Source organism: Narcine bancroftii, chromosome 10 (genome assembly GCF_036971445.1).
Source record: "Narcine bancroftii isolate sNarBan1 chromosome 10, sNarBan1.hap1, whole genome shotgun sequence".
Lineage (NCBI taxonomy): Eukaryota > Metazoa > Chordata > Chondrichthyes > Torpediniformes > Narcinidae > Narcine > Narcine bancroftii.
In genome coordinates, this window is record NC_091478.1 from 12,549,499 (window position 1) to 12,566,546 (window position 17,048).

The window sequence follows — 17,048 nt, forward strand, 5'->3', positions numbered from 1 at the left end:
CTTTGTGAAAACCAGCAGGTTGGGATCGAATAGGAAACCTGAGAAAATGTTATAGAAGGGAAATGGTAAATTCACGAGTTGGATTTTTTTGAGTAGGAATGGAAAAAGATTGAAGAAAATAACTTAAAAGACTGAGCAAGTGGTTTCAATTGTTTTTTTTCTGTTCCTCTGAAGTTGTTTTTCCCCTTTACTGCCTTCCTTGCTCTTTAAATTGTAACCTTACTTGCAGGGAATAACTGGGCAATTTGCTTAATATGCATGGGGAGGTTGACGGCGAGATCTTATCTTTAAGGCTAATTGAGCATTTTACGCTGTTCAGCAATTTGTGCTGATTTATGACCAATTTGTACTGATTCGCCACCAATTTGTATCTTTATATCGCAACAAAATGCTTTAAAAACAATTTTTAAGCTGTGAACTCGTCATTTTTCCCATCACATGCTAATAACTAAACTAGCAGAGATTCATTTGTAATTGGGCAATTGATGATGTGTAGTACCAGTTTCCTACCATTAGATGCTGCTCATAGGCTTTAGAATGTCATTTCAAAGCGCATGCCAGGGCCATTGCATCATCTTTTAATGTTTGCTGCTTCCTGACACCTTAATTATTTAAAATGTGAGGTTCAATATATGTAACATTGCAAAATGTATTCGAAGCCATCAATTAACACTTAAAATAGTCTTGCTTATTTGCACTTAAGCCTGCACTCTTTTTTGAGTACCCTTTATATTATATTGTAATGGCTTTGGTCCAACATGTTTTGTTTCTTTTGTACTTCTCATCTACTTCATTTATCTAAATACGAGTAAATAAGTTAGTTTAAATTTCAAGAGAACAACACTGTAAGACTGCTTGTACACCGGCTACAGAAAATAATGGAGAAATGTGCAGCTTTTTTGTAGTTCAAGTCATAATTAAAAGTAATAGCATTCTGGTTATTTTACAGAATTGCTGTTAAGAATGGACAGGATCCCCATGGCTAACTGCAAGGATCTGTGCACACTGGAAGTTCATTAACTCAGTTGTAGTTTTTTTCTCATTTCTATTTATTCTCTTTTTTATAAATTTATTAGACTTGATTGTTAACATTTTAATGTGCTCTATATAGTGCGAATTTCGTATTCCCAATCCTATTGACGTGCTTACGAATCCTATGTAAATGTTGTTCGTACTGGTGTGGTTAGTATTGTTTTAGTTTCATATTCATTTTCTAAATTTCTGAAAGTCTCAATTTTTCAAAATTTACAGCTGCCCACAGTCCAAAAAGAGGGTAGAGAATTGACCATACCACGAAAAATAAAGAATTCAGTTAACAGGCGATGTATGCCTTTTAATTCCTATTTTTTTTTCTCTTTTCTGAATTTTTATATTTCAAGTATCTGTATGGCTAGGACACGCATTTTAAAGGTTCTATTTAGAAATGCATGGTTAAGGAAAATAGGAAGTGGAAATTGTATTTGTACTGCACTTTCTCAGTTTAGTGGCAGTAAGGTTTAGAGCTTAAAAAAAATCTATTGAGTTCATGGTTTCCAGTTCAATATAATCAGTGAAACCAAGCTGAGGATACCAAAGTTTGCATGTTTGCTATTTATTGCTGCACTGAAGGTTAAGCTATAACAAAAGGATAGTACATTTAGTTTTGTTACGGTGGGATTATAAAAATCCCTTTTTTGTTTCAAAATGACTTGTGCTGACATTACAGTGTGTGTGGTTCCTTTTTATTTTGTTCAAGGGAGTTGTTATCATTTTTTTATTCATTCAATTGTATCTGTTCACACAGGGACGCTCGTGTTGTAAAAGACCTGGCAACAGGAAAATCCAAAGGTTATGGATTTGTGTCATTCTACAGTAAAGTGGTAAGTTCTTACAAAAAAAATTGCTGAATTGAAACTGCTACATTTTGATGCATTCAACCATATTTTCTAACCATGCAGAATATGCTTGCAACACATTCTTCATTATAATCAAGGTTGTCATCCATTCAATGTTTTCTCATTTGTCACAAAACTAGATTAAAATGCATCTTTTTTTTTCAGTCCCAACCTTTGTGTTTCAGGCAAGAGTTGATTCATTTTGGGTGGTCCACATTGTTTAGAGTCAAGCTATTCGATTCAATTGGAAGATAAATTAACGCCGTGGTTAGTATTATGCCAGTAAAGCGCCAGCAACCCAGGAAAGTGTGAGGGGAAAGTGAAATATATTCCTCACCTCTAATTTTGAAAAAATAGAAACTTCAAGGTTTTAAGAAATTTTATATTCCATAAGACAAGTGTTCCAAATACTTGCAAAAGTACCCTTTTCACTTTTCATTTAGGTTAATTTAAAATTAAAGACCTCATCTTTGATTCCCAATTAAATCGCCCTTATTCGTTCAGTCAAAGCATTGGGTACAGGATTTGGGACGTGCCACAGCAGTACATGGAGTTATGGTCATATCGAAGCATTCTGTAGTTCTCACCATCTAGTTTTATGAAAGTTATTATTAACCTGAAAAGTACAAAATTTACATGGATTATTGGGAATTGGAAGATTTTGCAAAACAGGGAGAGCCTGAATAGGCTAGAATTTTTTTCCCCCTGGAACATAGGATGTGAGGAGTGATCTTGTAAAGGTTTATAAATACTCGCTCTTTTCTCCAGGTTAAAAGAATTTAACTAGAGCCCACAGGTTTAATGCGGGGTGGGGGGGTGGGAATATTTAAAAAGCTGCTGAGGGGCAACTTTTGCAAAGAGGGTGGTGCATGTATGAAATGAGTTGTCAGTGAAAATAGTAGGGGAATTATGACATTGACCTCGGATGGGTATGTATATGGGAAGGGTACAAAAGGATATGGGCCAAGCGAGACGATAGGACTATTTAGATGGGCAGTTTGATCAGCGTGGACAAGTTGGATCGAAGGGTCTGTTTCTGTGCTGTATTATTCTAAAGCCTTTGTATCTATTTAAAAAGGAAAACTCCATTCCTCTTGCATAAATTAACACTCTTTGCTTTCTTGATTGTAGCAGCTGGTTTTGTTTTAAGATCTTAAGATATTAAATTAAGATTTTGTATATAAATCTTCCTTCCATCACCTTTGCATTCCCTCTGGCTCTTTAATATTCCTAATTAATATTTGGAGTTGCTTATCATTAAATGCATTATTTCAGAGGGAAAAAATCTTGTTATTCATTGCCCACAGCAGATTTTAAAACTATTTACAGCACAGTACAAGTTAATTCTGTTCATTTAAATCTGTGCTGCCCAATTACACCCAAATTAACATACAACCTTGTACATTTTGGAGAGTGGGAGGAAACCAGAGCACCTGGGGAAAACCCATGCAAAAGAGGGGGAGAATGTGCAAACTCCTTATAGACAGAACTGGATTTGAACCCAGGACACTGGCACTCTTTAATAACGTTGAGCTAACTGCTACACTAATTCATCTTTCTGTGCTTTATAAGTTCAGTTTTGGAAATCTTGACTTTATCTATTGGCTCAACTTTCAATATTTTGATTTGTAGAATACAATTTTTAAATTCATTTTTCAGAATCTGGTTGCTTCTAGCAAGACCAATATTTATTACCTCTCCCAAATTGAACACCACATACCACTCCCTCAGTTGGAAGTAATTCTGGAGTGCTTTTGGATAAGTCAGTTGTAGCAATCGTGAAGCAATGATGATATTTGCAAAGTAGTTCATGCAGCTGTTGATATTCCCATGTGCCTTGTCCTCAGTGAAAATGGTTGCAGAGTGCTCTTGTGTAACAAATGCATTTTATAGATGTTGTACATTGGATCTATAGTAGTCAAAGGAATGAATAAATAATGGGGCAGCACTGGTGCAGACTTGGGAGAATAGGAAGTGGGCACGGCACTCCTCCACATGGTCTTCCTTCACAGTCGTAATGCTGACAGCCCAGAACATGCATCAAACAGCCTGTTAAAGGAGCCAGTGGTGCGCTTTAACATTGAGAAACCAGAAGTCTGTGTCTTTGATGATGGCACCCATGTTTGGCAATGGACTGTGAAGGTTGCAGACTTCAGCAGACCAAGGCAGAAGAACAACCCCTCTGAAAAGAAGCCTGGAAGACAACCTTACAGGGCAGGGGACCAGTGTAGGGTTCAGCGGCTGCAGAGTGCTGGTTACTGGCGGTGAGGGACTCGAACCAGATTTGGGCTAATGGCTGAAGAGCTTGCACCAAGCTGCAGACTACTAGAGACTTGCTTGAAGGAACCAGGTATTGACACCGTGATTTGAGAGGGTGTCAAGACAAAAAAGGCTCTCGAAAGGGCCTCGGACTCTGAAAGCTTCCTGATTGTTTTGGACATTTGGATCTGGGAGCTCAGGTTGGCCAATGGATTGAACAGGAGGTGGTGCCGCTGCAGAAACTGCAGGGGCATTTGAGGTGAATGCATGGACACTGGTGTTTCTGAAGTGGCATTTTTGGGGGGGTGGCAATATTTATCATTTTAAATATTTACTATCATACCAAATACAATACATCAAGAGAACCCCTCCCCTCTATGTCCTAGTAAATAGAAAGAAGGAAGGGAAAAAACAAAAAAAGCATCCCATTGCCAGTGTGTACACAGTATTACATATGGAGACACAATAATACCGCAGTATTAAGATCTTTACAGTGTCTACTAGGTAGCCAGTAGCAATCATAACCCTATATTGGTGCCAATGAAGTTCGTATATGTTCTAAATAAGGCTACCAAATTTTTAGGATGGTATATCCTATCCTGAGATTCAATGTGATCTTTTCAAGTGGGATGCAGCTATTCATCTCTAAAGACAAGTTACTTTCTATGAATTTAATTTGAGAATTAGTGATCCACCAACCAAATCTGAAGAGTTATTTGCAAGTGGCACCTCTGTGTGCATTTATGGCTGGCAAAAGTTAAATCTTGTGAATTGTTACATTTTGTGTTTTAGTACATAATAAAGGAATCTTGAATGTTTAGGGTAGTAAGTGTGGTGCTGAACAATTGGAAAGCATTGTTCTGGATGCTGGCGAGCTTCAGTTGCACTGGACAGAACTGGACGTCCATGTATTCTACTTATGCCTTTTAAATAGTGGCAAGTGTTTTGGATATCAGGTTGTAAATTGCTTGTAACAGCCTCTGATCTACCTAAGTAGCCATAATACTTGCATAGCTGATCTGTTTGCATTTCTGATGAGAAGTGATCTCTTGGCTATTGGAGAACTTGAGTGGGTCAGTGTATGTCAAGCAAATGTGATTAAATTATCACATTTGAGATGTGCTTTACCTGGCACTTTTGTCGCACAAATATTAATTACTGCTTATTGGCCATGCTAACTTGTTATTTAGGTTTTACTGAATGCATGCATGGGCTGCTTTTTGGAGGAATCACAAATCAATTGAATATTGATGACTGCACAATATTCCCACTCTTTGGCTTGGCTTCGCGGACGAAGATTTATGGAGGGGGTAAATGTCCACGTCAGCTGCAGGCTCGTTTGTGGCTGACAAGTCCGATGCGGGACAGGCAGACACGGTTGCAGGGGAAAATTGGTTGGTTGGGGTTGGGTGTTGGGTTTTTCCTCCTTTGCCTTTTGTCAGTGAGGTGTGCTCTGCGGTCTTCTTCAAAGGAGGTTGCTCCCCGCCGAACTGTAAGGCGCCAAGATGCACGGTTTGAGGCGATTATTCCCACTGGTAAGTAGCTAAATGGCAGATTATTGCAGACTGGCATCTTGGTTGCAGGGATCTGCATGGAACCAAATTGGTTGAGCCAGAAGTTCTTTAGCTCTTGAATGCTAATTTATTTTACTGAGGTTGGGGGTGTCTCTGACCAGTTGTTTCCCATTCGCCATTATCTGCTGAAATTGGTAATAAAAGGTGACTGGAGTGCAATACTATAATCAGATCTGTGGGTTGGGGCATTGCCTAGTTCTTGCTGTAGACCTGTTTTGTACCACATCTGTTAAGATGTGCCTAATGCTGCTTCTGGAATACTTTTCTACATTCATCACTGATCCTGGTTGTTTCTCTGGTTTGATTGTATTATAGAATGAGGATGTTCCAGGCCATGTAGTTGTAGATTCTGCCTTATTTCTTCTGCTCTTAGTACACAGTGCATAATTGATTCCTAATTTTGAAATGGCTTATTAGTTTTTTAAGCACAGTGGTCATGCCAAATTGTGAAGATAATACTTGAGAAGACAAAGAACCATGTTGTCAGGAACACTCTCCTTGCCATAGGAGAATTTTTTTAAACTGCAAACGTCGACATCCGAAATAAGCTCAAAGTGCTGGAATACTGAGCAAGTTGGTCAGCATTTGTTGAAAAGGAAAGTTAACAATTTAGGTTGACATCAGAATTGGGTAAACTGTGGCTGGAATGTATAGCATCTGTAAAATGCATTCCAGTTACTTGTTCACGCTTTTCGAATTCTGCGGACTATCCACTGAGTGAAAAATTTGCTCTTTAGGTCCATCTTCAGTCTCTCCCTCTCACCTTAAATAATGTGCACTAGTGCTAGAATTATTGAGAAGGACTGTCAGCATTCACTTTTGATTTTGGATACCACTGAGGTCACCCCTAATTTTCAAAGTTCAAGGAATGAAGATCCAACCTCCCTTTATAATTCACCCTGAATCCCAGTAACATACTGGTGAATCTCTTCTGGACCCCTTTCAACCGATAGCTTTCATTAACCAACACTTGCATAAAGGTTCAACTGGGAAGTTGTGATGGGATCAAAATTTAACTTTTAAATTATATATTTTTAAAATTACATTGGCAAACATTACTTCAAATCAGTTAAAACATTTATGAATTATAAGTTTCTTGTAATTGACTTGCATTATGAGCCTAACTTAAATATTGTATGTTTTTGAATAATTGCTTGAAATCTTGAATTTAGTGTGGCCAAAGCTGTAAGTAATTGTTAGGTGGTGATTTAGTTAGTCCTGTAGTTCCTCGTTATGTAAATACCAACTCTTGAATATAAATATTAACATTACAAAGTATCATGTTGCTACACTAATAATTTTTGGATCTTAGACCAGTAGTAACCCAGTAAAAGCATGCCTCATTGTATTTGTTCAGATATATGCTCTCTTTATAAGAGATTTGCACAAATTAATTCTTGTGTCTCTGTTCTTTTGCACTGCCATTTTATCTCCCTGATTGATATAATTGGGGAGCATAGTGACCCATAACTGATTATCTTCATAGGACGCAGAAAATGCAATCATGCACATGGGTGGACAGTGGTTGGGAGGCCGGCAAATTCGAACAAACTGGGCAACGCGTAAACCACCAGCTCCAAAAAGTGCACCAGAGAGTAAGTTTTTGAATCTATTTTCTTTGAGTAGTTTGTAAAATAATGTTTTACATTAAATTGTATTAATCCTGAAAGATTTGCAAACCAGTTGCTATGATTATTATATGGCAATATTGAAATGATTTTTATTATTTTGGAACTTGTTTGCAACGACTTGATCAAATGACTTTGGTCTTGTTTACTCTCCAGTTAATAAGTGTTCAGAAATTTGAGTTTCAATTGAATGTGCCAGAAAATAAAGAGTAGATATTTAAATACCTAGTTTCTAAGTGACAGTTTTCTATGTGAACATTAAGTAATCATTCAGTTCAAGGTAAAGGGAATTTTAAAATCTTTAAAGGAAATAATTGATCTAAATATTGAGAGATGAGTGGATTTAAGAAAATAGAGATGGCAATTGCTAGTATTCTTTCAAGGACGTCATCTCGTTGTTTGTGGTTTGCACTGAATTTAATGCTACGCATTGGGTTTAAGTATTAAATTGTGGTCAAAACAAAATCAGTGTAGTCTTGTAGCATTTGGTATTGCAACCATTTTGATACTTTACAGGTATGTGCTGCTTAATGAAACTGGAAGTTGTGCAAACACCATATTACTGTATATACTTAGCAGAGTTGTATGAGATACTGAATTTGCGCTAAATTAAACTGTATTTCTTTTCCACTTTTTAAGCTTTTATGTAAACACTAAACATTTAACACAGGATTATCCACATCACTGGTCTCAACTTCCTCATCGAGTTTCAGGTTGAGTGACCTCTATTGATGAATACTCTAATACCTGAAGGACCTGGTCGAGGCTCTTGGGGAGTTGTTTAAGCAAACACTGCATGGGCATTCCTCTCTATCAGTGAAAAACACTCAATGTTTGGGTCCATCTCTTCAGCAAGCTGTTATGGTCTGCAAAGAATTTGGCGAACCCCTTAACAGTGAACCTTTTCTGCACCTGTTCTTCTGCAGTTTCCTTTCCCCTTGCCTCTTCAGTGATTCGTTCTTGCTCCTGCAGCTCTTTTTTTTTTTAGTTCCTCAGGAACCACCTCTAGGAGTTCTTCAATGTCCTCATCTACATCTAGGTTTAGGTTGTTGTCAACAACAGCTCTATTAATCCTTGCAATCTCATCTTTTTCAAATCCCGAAAGTAATGCACATGTCGCTTCAGTATTTTCTTCCATGTGCCATTCATGCACTCTTTGGTCACATCATCCCAGGCCCAAGCAAGGTTCCTTATGCAGTAGAAAATGTCGTTCTCCTTCCAGAACTGCTCCAGTATCTTGCCAATGTCATCCGTTGCAGCAACATCCAGAGTAAAGATCCTCCTCAGACGGTCGGCCTTGAATGCTGCAATAACCCCATGGTCCATTGGCTGGATTAAAGAGGTGGTGTTTGGTGGGAGGGGTGGAGGCCACCAATGAAAGGGGGGATGTCCTAGAGCATTGCCTACAATTAGCAAAACTTGAAAGGTTTGCCTTCTTTCAAGCAGTACTTATCCATTTCACTGGCATAGCAATCGAGAAGGGTATCCTGAAACAGCAATGTGTCATCCAGGACTCTTTATTGCTCCTGTCGTAAGCCGGTAAGGTGTGTTTGTTAATGTTGTTGAAAGCCCTGGGGTTTTCGCTATGCCAAATAAAAAATGGCTTTAACTTGTAGCCAGAAACATTGCCTCTTAACAATACTGTCACTCTTTCTTTAAAAGCCTTAAAGCCTTTCATTGACTTGGCCTCCTTGTGGATGAAGGTCCTTTCAGGCATTTGCTTCCAGAATAAGGAGGTTTCATCCATATTAAAAATTTGCTGGGGCAAATAACCTCCATCTACAATTAGTTTATGTAGGGTTTCAACAAATTCTGCTGCTTTCGTATCACCACTCGCAGACTCTCCACTCGCTTTCACATGATTCAGTGCAAACTGTTATTTGAAGCTAGCACTAAACTTGCTGTCATAGTCTGGTCCTGCCTTTCAGCCGTGATTGTCAATGTGCTAAGAGGGACTTGCTTTTTTTTTTGTGTTTGGTCCTCAATCCACATCATTTAGCAATTTCTCCACATCTGATCTAGTTCCCTCTCACATTTTCTTTAGCCTTGTAGCTTTCAGTGGAGCCGATCCTTTAACAGCTTGGAGAATTTTTTTTTTGAGGATCGTCGTGATTGTTGAGTGCGACATGACTAAATCGCAAGCAATGGCATTCATTGTTTTTCCACCTTTGTGTTTAATAACCTTTCGTTTCATTTCCAAATCGATACTACTTTGCCTCTTGGTGCTGCTATCACTGGTACTTGTTTTGCTGTATTGGGAGCCATGATAGAAAGTACAGTACCTGCATACATGAGCCTTTGTATACAAAAGAAATGAGATCTATGTTGCGTGTGGTAAGTTTTGCATATGCCCAGTTACGTCTGCTACATCCTGTACTCCGATCAAGATTTCTGACCTCTAACCGTATGGGACGACGGACGTATATGCGGTTGGACGTTACCTGAATGAATATTAAGTCCTGCAAACCTGCATAGGATTGATTTGTATCCTAGGCGTTGAAACCATGAGGCATGGTAAATAGAAAACGTGAGGAAAAGCATTTGATAGAGAATTCTAAAATACACATTGATTTTTATCAAAAATCTGGTGGAGGGAATAGAAGGTATGGAGGATTGTGTCATTTGCATTTCATGGAACTCATTTACATTTTGACAACCTGATGGAATGGTGGATTTTATCATTTGGTGAATCTGAATCAGACCCAAGCATAGAATATTGTTAGAAGTTTTGGCTGCTCACAAAGATAACTAAAGTACATTACTGATTTGGCAGGATTATGTCTGTTATTAGGAAATGAACAAAATTCGCTCTTTGAATGGTTTTAAAATGTAGTTGATATTTTAAGATGGTTTATAATGGGGTGGATGAAAGCCTCTGTGGGAGAAAATGAATAAAAAATTATAGGGATTTGGGGCAAGGCACAGTGCAAGGCTGGAGATGACATCAAGTGGTCACTGTTTTGAGAATTAGTTAAAATTAGTGATTGTAAGGATTATCATGTGAAACACTTGAGATGAGGAATGATCACTTTCGCTCACGTAACAGCTAAATATCATGACGGACTGTTGAATTATGATTTTTTTTCCCCCTTATTCTTTGTGTGGTTTTGCTTAGTGCACCTTTATCAGTGACTTTAAAAATATATTAAATTTTTTGGACTGGATTTTGAGTTATTGTCAAGGCCAACATTGATGGACCATTCCTAATTGTCCTTTAGAAGGTGCTGGTGTGCCACATGAGACCTTGCTTGCCATTCTCCTGGCAAAGGTATTCTCAGTTCTGGTGGGTAGGGAATACCATGTCAACAATTTAAAAAAAAAAAGTTAACAGTATCTTTTCAAAGCAGAGTTACAGATGACTTGGAGAGTAATCTGTAAGTGGTGTAGTTCCTATGCACCTTCAGTCCTTGGCCTTGGTGGTTAAGGTCATGGGTTTTGGTGCATTCAAAGTAACCTCAATAATCGCTGTTTTGTGCATGGTGCTCTCTGTAGTGGAAGGAATTAATAATGACTGATCAGATGCCAGTCAAATTTTATTTTTGTTAGTGTCAAGTTCTTTTGTTGAACCTCTGCTCATGCAGGCAAGTTGAGAGTATTTGTTCAAACTCCTGACTTGTAGCTAGCTGTTAGAAAAAATTTGGGGTATCAGGAGGTTGTATCACTTGGTGGAGGATGCCTGGGCTTTTGACTGATCCTCACCTTGAGGAGGTGTACTGTGCACAGTATTTGTGGCTTGTTTTGAGTTTCTGATTAACTAGAATGCAGAGCAATTTGTCAGTGAGTCATGTTGATTATGGTTGTTTCATATTCATGGAAATAATGTGCGCACATAATTGATTTTTATTTTCCTTTTTTAGATACTTCTAAACAGCTAAGATTTGAAGAAGTAGTTGGTCAATCTAGTCCTTCAAATTGTACAGTCTACTGTGGAGGTATATCATCAGGTCTGACAGGTATGATCAGCCATGATTTAATACATGATAACATGTTTATAAAATGATTAAGTATTAACATTGCTCTACACTTTACAATCTTTCATCTTTTAGAACAACTTATGCGTCAGACTTTCTCACCATTTGGACAAATTATGGAAATCAGAGTTTTTCCTGAGAAAGGATACTCCTTTGTCAGGTAGGTTCAATGTGTACCACAATTGTTTTGTTTTAAACCTGAAATAGGTGTTTTAAATTTTTTTAAATTTTTCACACTATGAACCATATTAACCAAAATACACACAAACATTTCCCTCTTGAATATACACAGTGTCATTTTCTCCCCTTTTTCCTCCCTCCTTCCCACCCCCCTCCCTACCCACTAAACGTTCAACATGTACAATACAATAAACCCATTAAACAATGTCATCACAATGAAAATAAACAAGAAAACTGTGTCATCTACTTTTGCACACTGGGTCAGTTCATTTCGTCTTCTCATTCTATCATTTTAGGGTGTGGAGGTCTGTGGTTGGCCCTCTCTGTGTTCCATGTACAGTTCCCAAATTTGTTCAAATACTATGACTTTATTTTTTAAATTATGTTATTTTTTCCAATGGAATACATTTATTCATTTCTATGTACCATTGCTGTATCCTCAGGCTCCCCTGATTTCTAGGTTGACATTGTACATTATTTTGCTACAGCTAAGGCTATCATAATAAATCTTTTTTGTGCTTCATCCAATTTGAGGCCTAGTTCTTTACTTGTATTACTTAGAAGAAAGATCTCTGGATTTTTTGGTATGTTGCTTTTTGTGATTTTATTTAATACCTGATTTAGATCTTCCCAAAACTTTTCCACTTTCTCACATGCCCAAATTGCATGTACTGTTGATCCCATTTCCTTACAGTGAAAACATCTATCTGATACTGTTGGGTCCCATTTATTTAATTTTTGGGGTGTGATATATAGCCTGTGTAACCAATTATATTGTATCATACGTAACCTCGTGTTTATGACAAAAGACAAAGGAGGAAAAACCCAACACCCAACCCCAACCCACCAATTTTCCGCTGCAACCGTGTCTGCCTGTCCCGCATCGGACTTGTCAGCCACAAACGAGCCTGCAGCTGACGTGGACATTTACCCCCCTCCATAAATCATCTTCCAGCTGGGAGCCCTGCTGTCGGGTTTCTCTCAGCTGTTCGTGCTGTGGAGTTTCACTCCACAGCTGGTCCCCCCTCCCATCGGTGTTGTCCTTGTCGTGCGCATTGCGCACGCGAAGTTACGCACCCCTGTTTGCTCCGTGAGCCATTTTTGCAGTTCTGCGGTTAGTGGGTCATGACCCTGCGGGATCTCCACTAACCTCGGGGAGCGGGCTTCTCTGTCCACGCTGGGTCCCTGCTTTTTCGTGCAGGTAAGGCCTTCACCTTTCTCTTCCGGCGTCTTTCTTTCTTTTCTTCCCATTGTTTTTGGCTTTTCTTTCTTAGGTGCCATCTTCTCCACACCTTTATTTTTTATTTGTTGTGATTTGTTTGTCCGGGGCTTTGCTTTTTCTTCACTTTTTTCCTTCTTTTCTGGATAGGGCTGGTATTCTCCTACTGGCCACTACTCCATCACGTGACTCCTCCCAACCTGAAATAGGAGTTAATTGAAATATGAAACAAATGTTTAATGCATTTAAGTGTAAGTTCTCCAGCCTTTATTTGCAAGACCCAATGTACCTCCAGTTTAACTGTTTTGGTTGATGGTCTGCATTTTAGGAACTGTTTCTATCTTTGCTCTTAAAAAGTTGCTATTTCTGAAAAGGCCAAATTGCCATTTTCCAACAGGGGTTTTTCATTCCTGACAGCAAAAAAAAACTTAAGGCTCCTAGATTGTCCGAGGTTCAGATTTATTGTTAGTGTTCATACATGACATCTCATGCAACCCTGAGGTTCCTTTTCCTGCAGGCGCAAAAGAATTACTACTAATTGGTTGTGCAAAAAATAAACTGTACACAGTATAAACATGTAAACAAATAAAAGAACTGTAAACATAATGAATGTAAAGAAACTGTGCAATACAGAGAATAAAAAAGAAAAATCAATAAAGTGCACAAGGAAGAGTTCCTTAAATGAGTCCCTGATTGAGTTTGTTGGTGAGGATTCTAATGGTAGAGGTGTAGCAGCTGTTCCTGAACTCCGTGATGCGAGTCTTGTGGCACCGAGACCTCTTTCTTGATGGCAGCAGCAAGAACTGAGCGCGTGCTGGGTGGTGTGGGTCTTTGATTGCTGCTGCCCTCCAATGGCAGCATTCCCTGTAGATGTACTCAATAGTAAGGGGGGGAGGGGGGTTTGCCTGTGATGTCCTGGGCTATGTCCACTACCTTTTGGAGGGCTTTAAGCTCAGTAGTATTGGTGTTTTCCTACCAGACCGTGATGCAGCCGGTCAGCACACTTTCCACCACACATCTGTAGAAATTTGCCAATTCGTGTCTGATGTCATAACAAACCTTGCGAACTCCTGAGGAAGTAGAGGCACTCGAGTGCTTTCTTTATGATGCCATTGGTGTGTTGGGTCCAGGAAAGATCCTTCTCGAAGGTGACTCCCAAGAACCTAAATTTGCTCACCCTCTCCACTTCTGATTTCCCCCCAATGATCACTGGATGTTATACCTCTAGCTTTCCTTTCCTGAAGTCAATAATTAGCTCTTGAGTTTTGGTGACACGGAGTGCAAGGGTGGTTGCTGGTCCACCACTCAGCCAAGTCTTCAATCTCCATCCTGTCCGCTGACTCACCCTGTTCCTCCCTTTATGCACTCCACTACTGTGTTGTAGGCAAATGGTGCAATTGTTGTTCCAAGCCACACAGTCATTGGTTAAATTGAATAGAGCTGGGGGGGGCTCAGAACTCAGCCCTATGGTGCTTTGGAACTGATGGAGAAGTTTTTCTCAATCTTCACTCATTGTACACAAATGAATGCAAATCCCTGAATCACATTTATACCTGACGTGCTCTTGTTGTAGGTTTGGCACACATGATAGTGCTGCTCATGCCATCGTGTCGGTCAACGGGACGACTATTGAAGGCCATGTTGTTAAATGTTATTGGGGTAAAGAAACTACTGATACGACCAACAAGTATCAACAGGTAAACGGAACTTTTACAACTAAGCAGAATGTGTGACTTTATTACTACTCAGTATACTTGTCTAATCACAAGTACCTAATTTCCTGTAATGTTATGTTTACTCAGATGGAATTTGCTCAACCTTGGGGCCAGTGGGGCCAATGGTATGGCAATGCCCAACAATATGGTCAGTATGTAACCAATGGTTGGCAGATGCCACCTTATGGAATGTATGGCCAAACATGGAATCAACAAGGATTTGGAGTAGAGTAAGTAATACACTAAATGAAGTTTTAAACTTTACACTCATTTATGGAGAACATGGCATGGAAAACTTCTCGTGATTTTTTTTTTTTTTTTGAAAATGCCTCGTCAGACCAGGGTCTGGTATATGTACCCAGTACCTTGCCCCAATCCTCTGAATTTCCTATTGGAAAAACCTATGTCGTGTAACTTAGATATTTTTATTTCAGGTGCAAAAATAACTAAAATTTATTTTGTCTCTTTGCAGTCAGCCTCAGTCGACCACAGCGTGGGTAGGTGGATTTAGTGCTCAGCCACCGCAAGGACAGGGTGCCGCTGTAATCCCTAACCAGCCTGGCTTTGGAATGGCAGGTTACCAAACACAATGAGCAGGGACTCGTTCTATTTACCTCAAGTAAAGAAGAGCCCAGATTTTTCTAATGACATCACAGTTCACTCACACCATGAACAAAAAATATAGACTATTTATTTTAGAGCTGAATATTTTAAAATTATATCACAGCTGAAGTCATGGAGGATGTGAAGTATCTCCCAGTTCCTTTTTGCTCTGGGATGAGAAGGGGCTGGGGAGGTGGGAAAATATAATCTGTTAATTGGTTTTGAAGAGCAAAGTAATTGAGAATGATGAATTTATTTTGAAAATGAAGTGCTATTGTGTCTGAATTAAAAATAAATAAATGCAGTGTTAGTGGGAAAATGTCAACCAGACTTTTGACAATCTTTTTTTTTAATTTGAACATTCCTTAATATTACACACATACTGTTGAATGGGATTTTTAATGCCTTGTATCGTAAAACCAGGTGTGATATTCAGTAACCAGAAGAAAAGTGACTCTCTCGTTGTCACCGACCAACTCACTCCTGTTTATTTTTTGGGGGAGGGGGAACATTTTAAATCCAGAAGTGCCAGTGCACTGATAAAGATCGAGGTGCCTCAAGTTCTGCATTCAGCTTTGAGTCTGTTCTTTTTTCGCCAGGCATCTAACAAGGTGAAGAAGCCGGTGGGTGCAACTTTTTTTTATAAGAATAGTTGGTTGCACTACACTCTGAAACCCAGGAAATTATCAAAGGGAGCACTGGCTATATTTGGACTGCTGGCGTCCGTTGCACTGTTTTGGTTATTTTAGATGTATTTGTGCATACATCTACGGAAAGGGGATTAGGGTGCAGGTTACGTGTGTAAATATCTATATAAAGAACATTTAATACTGATATAATTTTCAAAGCATGTCCTCTTGTATAGGTATCACAATTAACTACTTTGTGTCATTGGTTATTAAAAGATAAAACTATTCATTTGTACAGAACCGATGTAGCCAGTTTCCCAGAAAATGCAGTGTATGGCCGTGTTTCATAAGAGTATGTTAATATATCTTCCCTACTGCAGTAATGTGGGTATGTAAAATTATACAAGGTAAATTTCAAACTGAAGCCTTAAATTTTATTTCTTCAACCTTAGTGACGTATAAATTAGTTTCTGTGCTTTTTTTTAGTTCTGAATCTGTTGCTCTGGTTTCTTTAAACCATTTAGATTTTTGATCCATATAAAATTCATGCAAGGTTGAATATTTTCTTCAGGCTGTCTGCACTGGAGTGTTTTAAATTGCAAATTAAAAATGTAAAATAAAAAATCATGTTAAAGCCAACTGTTTAATTTTGAGAGTAAAAAGTGCCATTTGTTAATTGCCGGTACAGTGCAGAAATCTGTACCATTTGTAAAACTTAATTTTAAAGATATTTTGGCTGCATGTTGGTGCGATTTGTTTAAAAAAAAAAAAAAGCTTGTTCATTTGAGTGTTAGGTGTGGAATGGGTGGATATGAATACATGCAGAAAATGACATTGTCGTGTCTAGATTACTTTGTTCTGTATTTAAAAAAAAATAAAAAAAATGTTTTTAAAACAGTTTTGCATTATGTCCAGTTGTTAGATTGTCTTGTGGGGTGTGCCACTTTTATCAATTAAATCATCTAACCTGCATTAATTATGGGAGTTGCTGGAAAAAAATATTCATTGTAAATGCTAATGGGACTAATTTCTATTTCATTTTAATCATTTTACAATTCGAATAAACTTTACCACTTTTTAATAAAAGGGACTGAGTTAGCATGAGATTGTTCCTGCTAAGCACATTGGTTCAACTGGCATCAAGAATGCAAAGCATTGTGAAAAATTTAAAAAAAAAAATGGTCATTTCAGGTAAAGTGGCTGTGGCTCTTGGACAGAGGTATTTTTAAAAGAAACTTCCTTGCACTGTGCCCAATTCATGCTTGTTGCTGATCTTGGAGTGTTTATTGTTATAGTTTGGTTTGCCACTATTTTTTTACAATACATTTGTAAATATTTTGATATTTGTGAAGGAAAAATGAATGGAAGTGGTAATTTAGTATAATTCAGAGAATAT

At 38.3% G+C, this 17,048-nt stretch overlaps 1 protein-coding gene across 5 annotated transcripts in view; it reads left to right on the forward strand.

The window, feature by feature from the left end:
* The window catches only part of tial1 (TIA1 cytotoxic granule-associated RNA binding protein-like 1), a 35,768-nt gene extending 19,219 nt beyond the window's left edge, over positions 1 to 16,549 (forward strand). For 4 of the 5 annotated variants that reach the window (XM_069899874.1, XM_069899875.1, XM_069899876.1 and 1 more), the window contains exons 6-12: positions 1,784 to 1,859; positions 7,194 to 7,302; positions 11,193 to 11,288; positions 11,382 to 11,466; positions 14,279 to 14,402; positions 14,508 to 14,650; positions 14,893 to 16,549. In XM_069899874.1, the coding sequence (XP_069755975.1) occupies positions 1,784 to 1,859; positions 7,194 to 7,302; positions 11,193 to 11,288; positions 11,382 to 11,466; positions 14,279 to 14,402; positions 14,508 to 14,650; positions 14,893 to 15,013 (754 nt within the window). In that variant the 3' untranslated portion in view covers positions 15,014 to 16,549. Of the gene's footprint in view, positions 1 to 999; positions 1,325 to 1,783; positions 1,860 to 7,193; positions 7,303 to 11,192; positions 11,289 to 11,381; positions 11,467 to 14,278; positions 14,403 to 14,507; positions 14,651 to 14,892 lie in introns of those variants that run through there. The other variant, XM_069899878.1, reaches the window with a different exon arrangement.
* Positions 16,550 to 17,048: the final 499 nt, after the last annotated feature.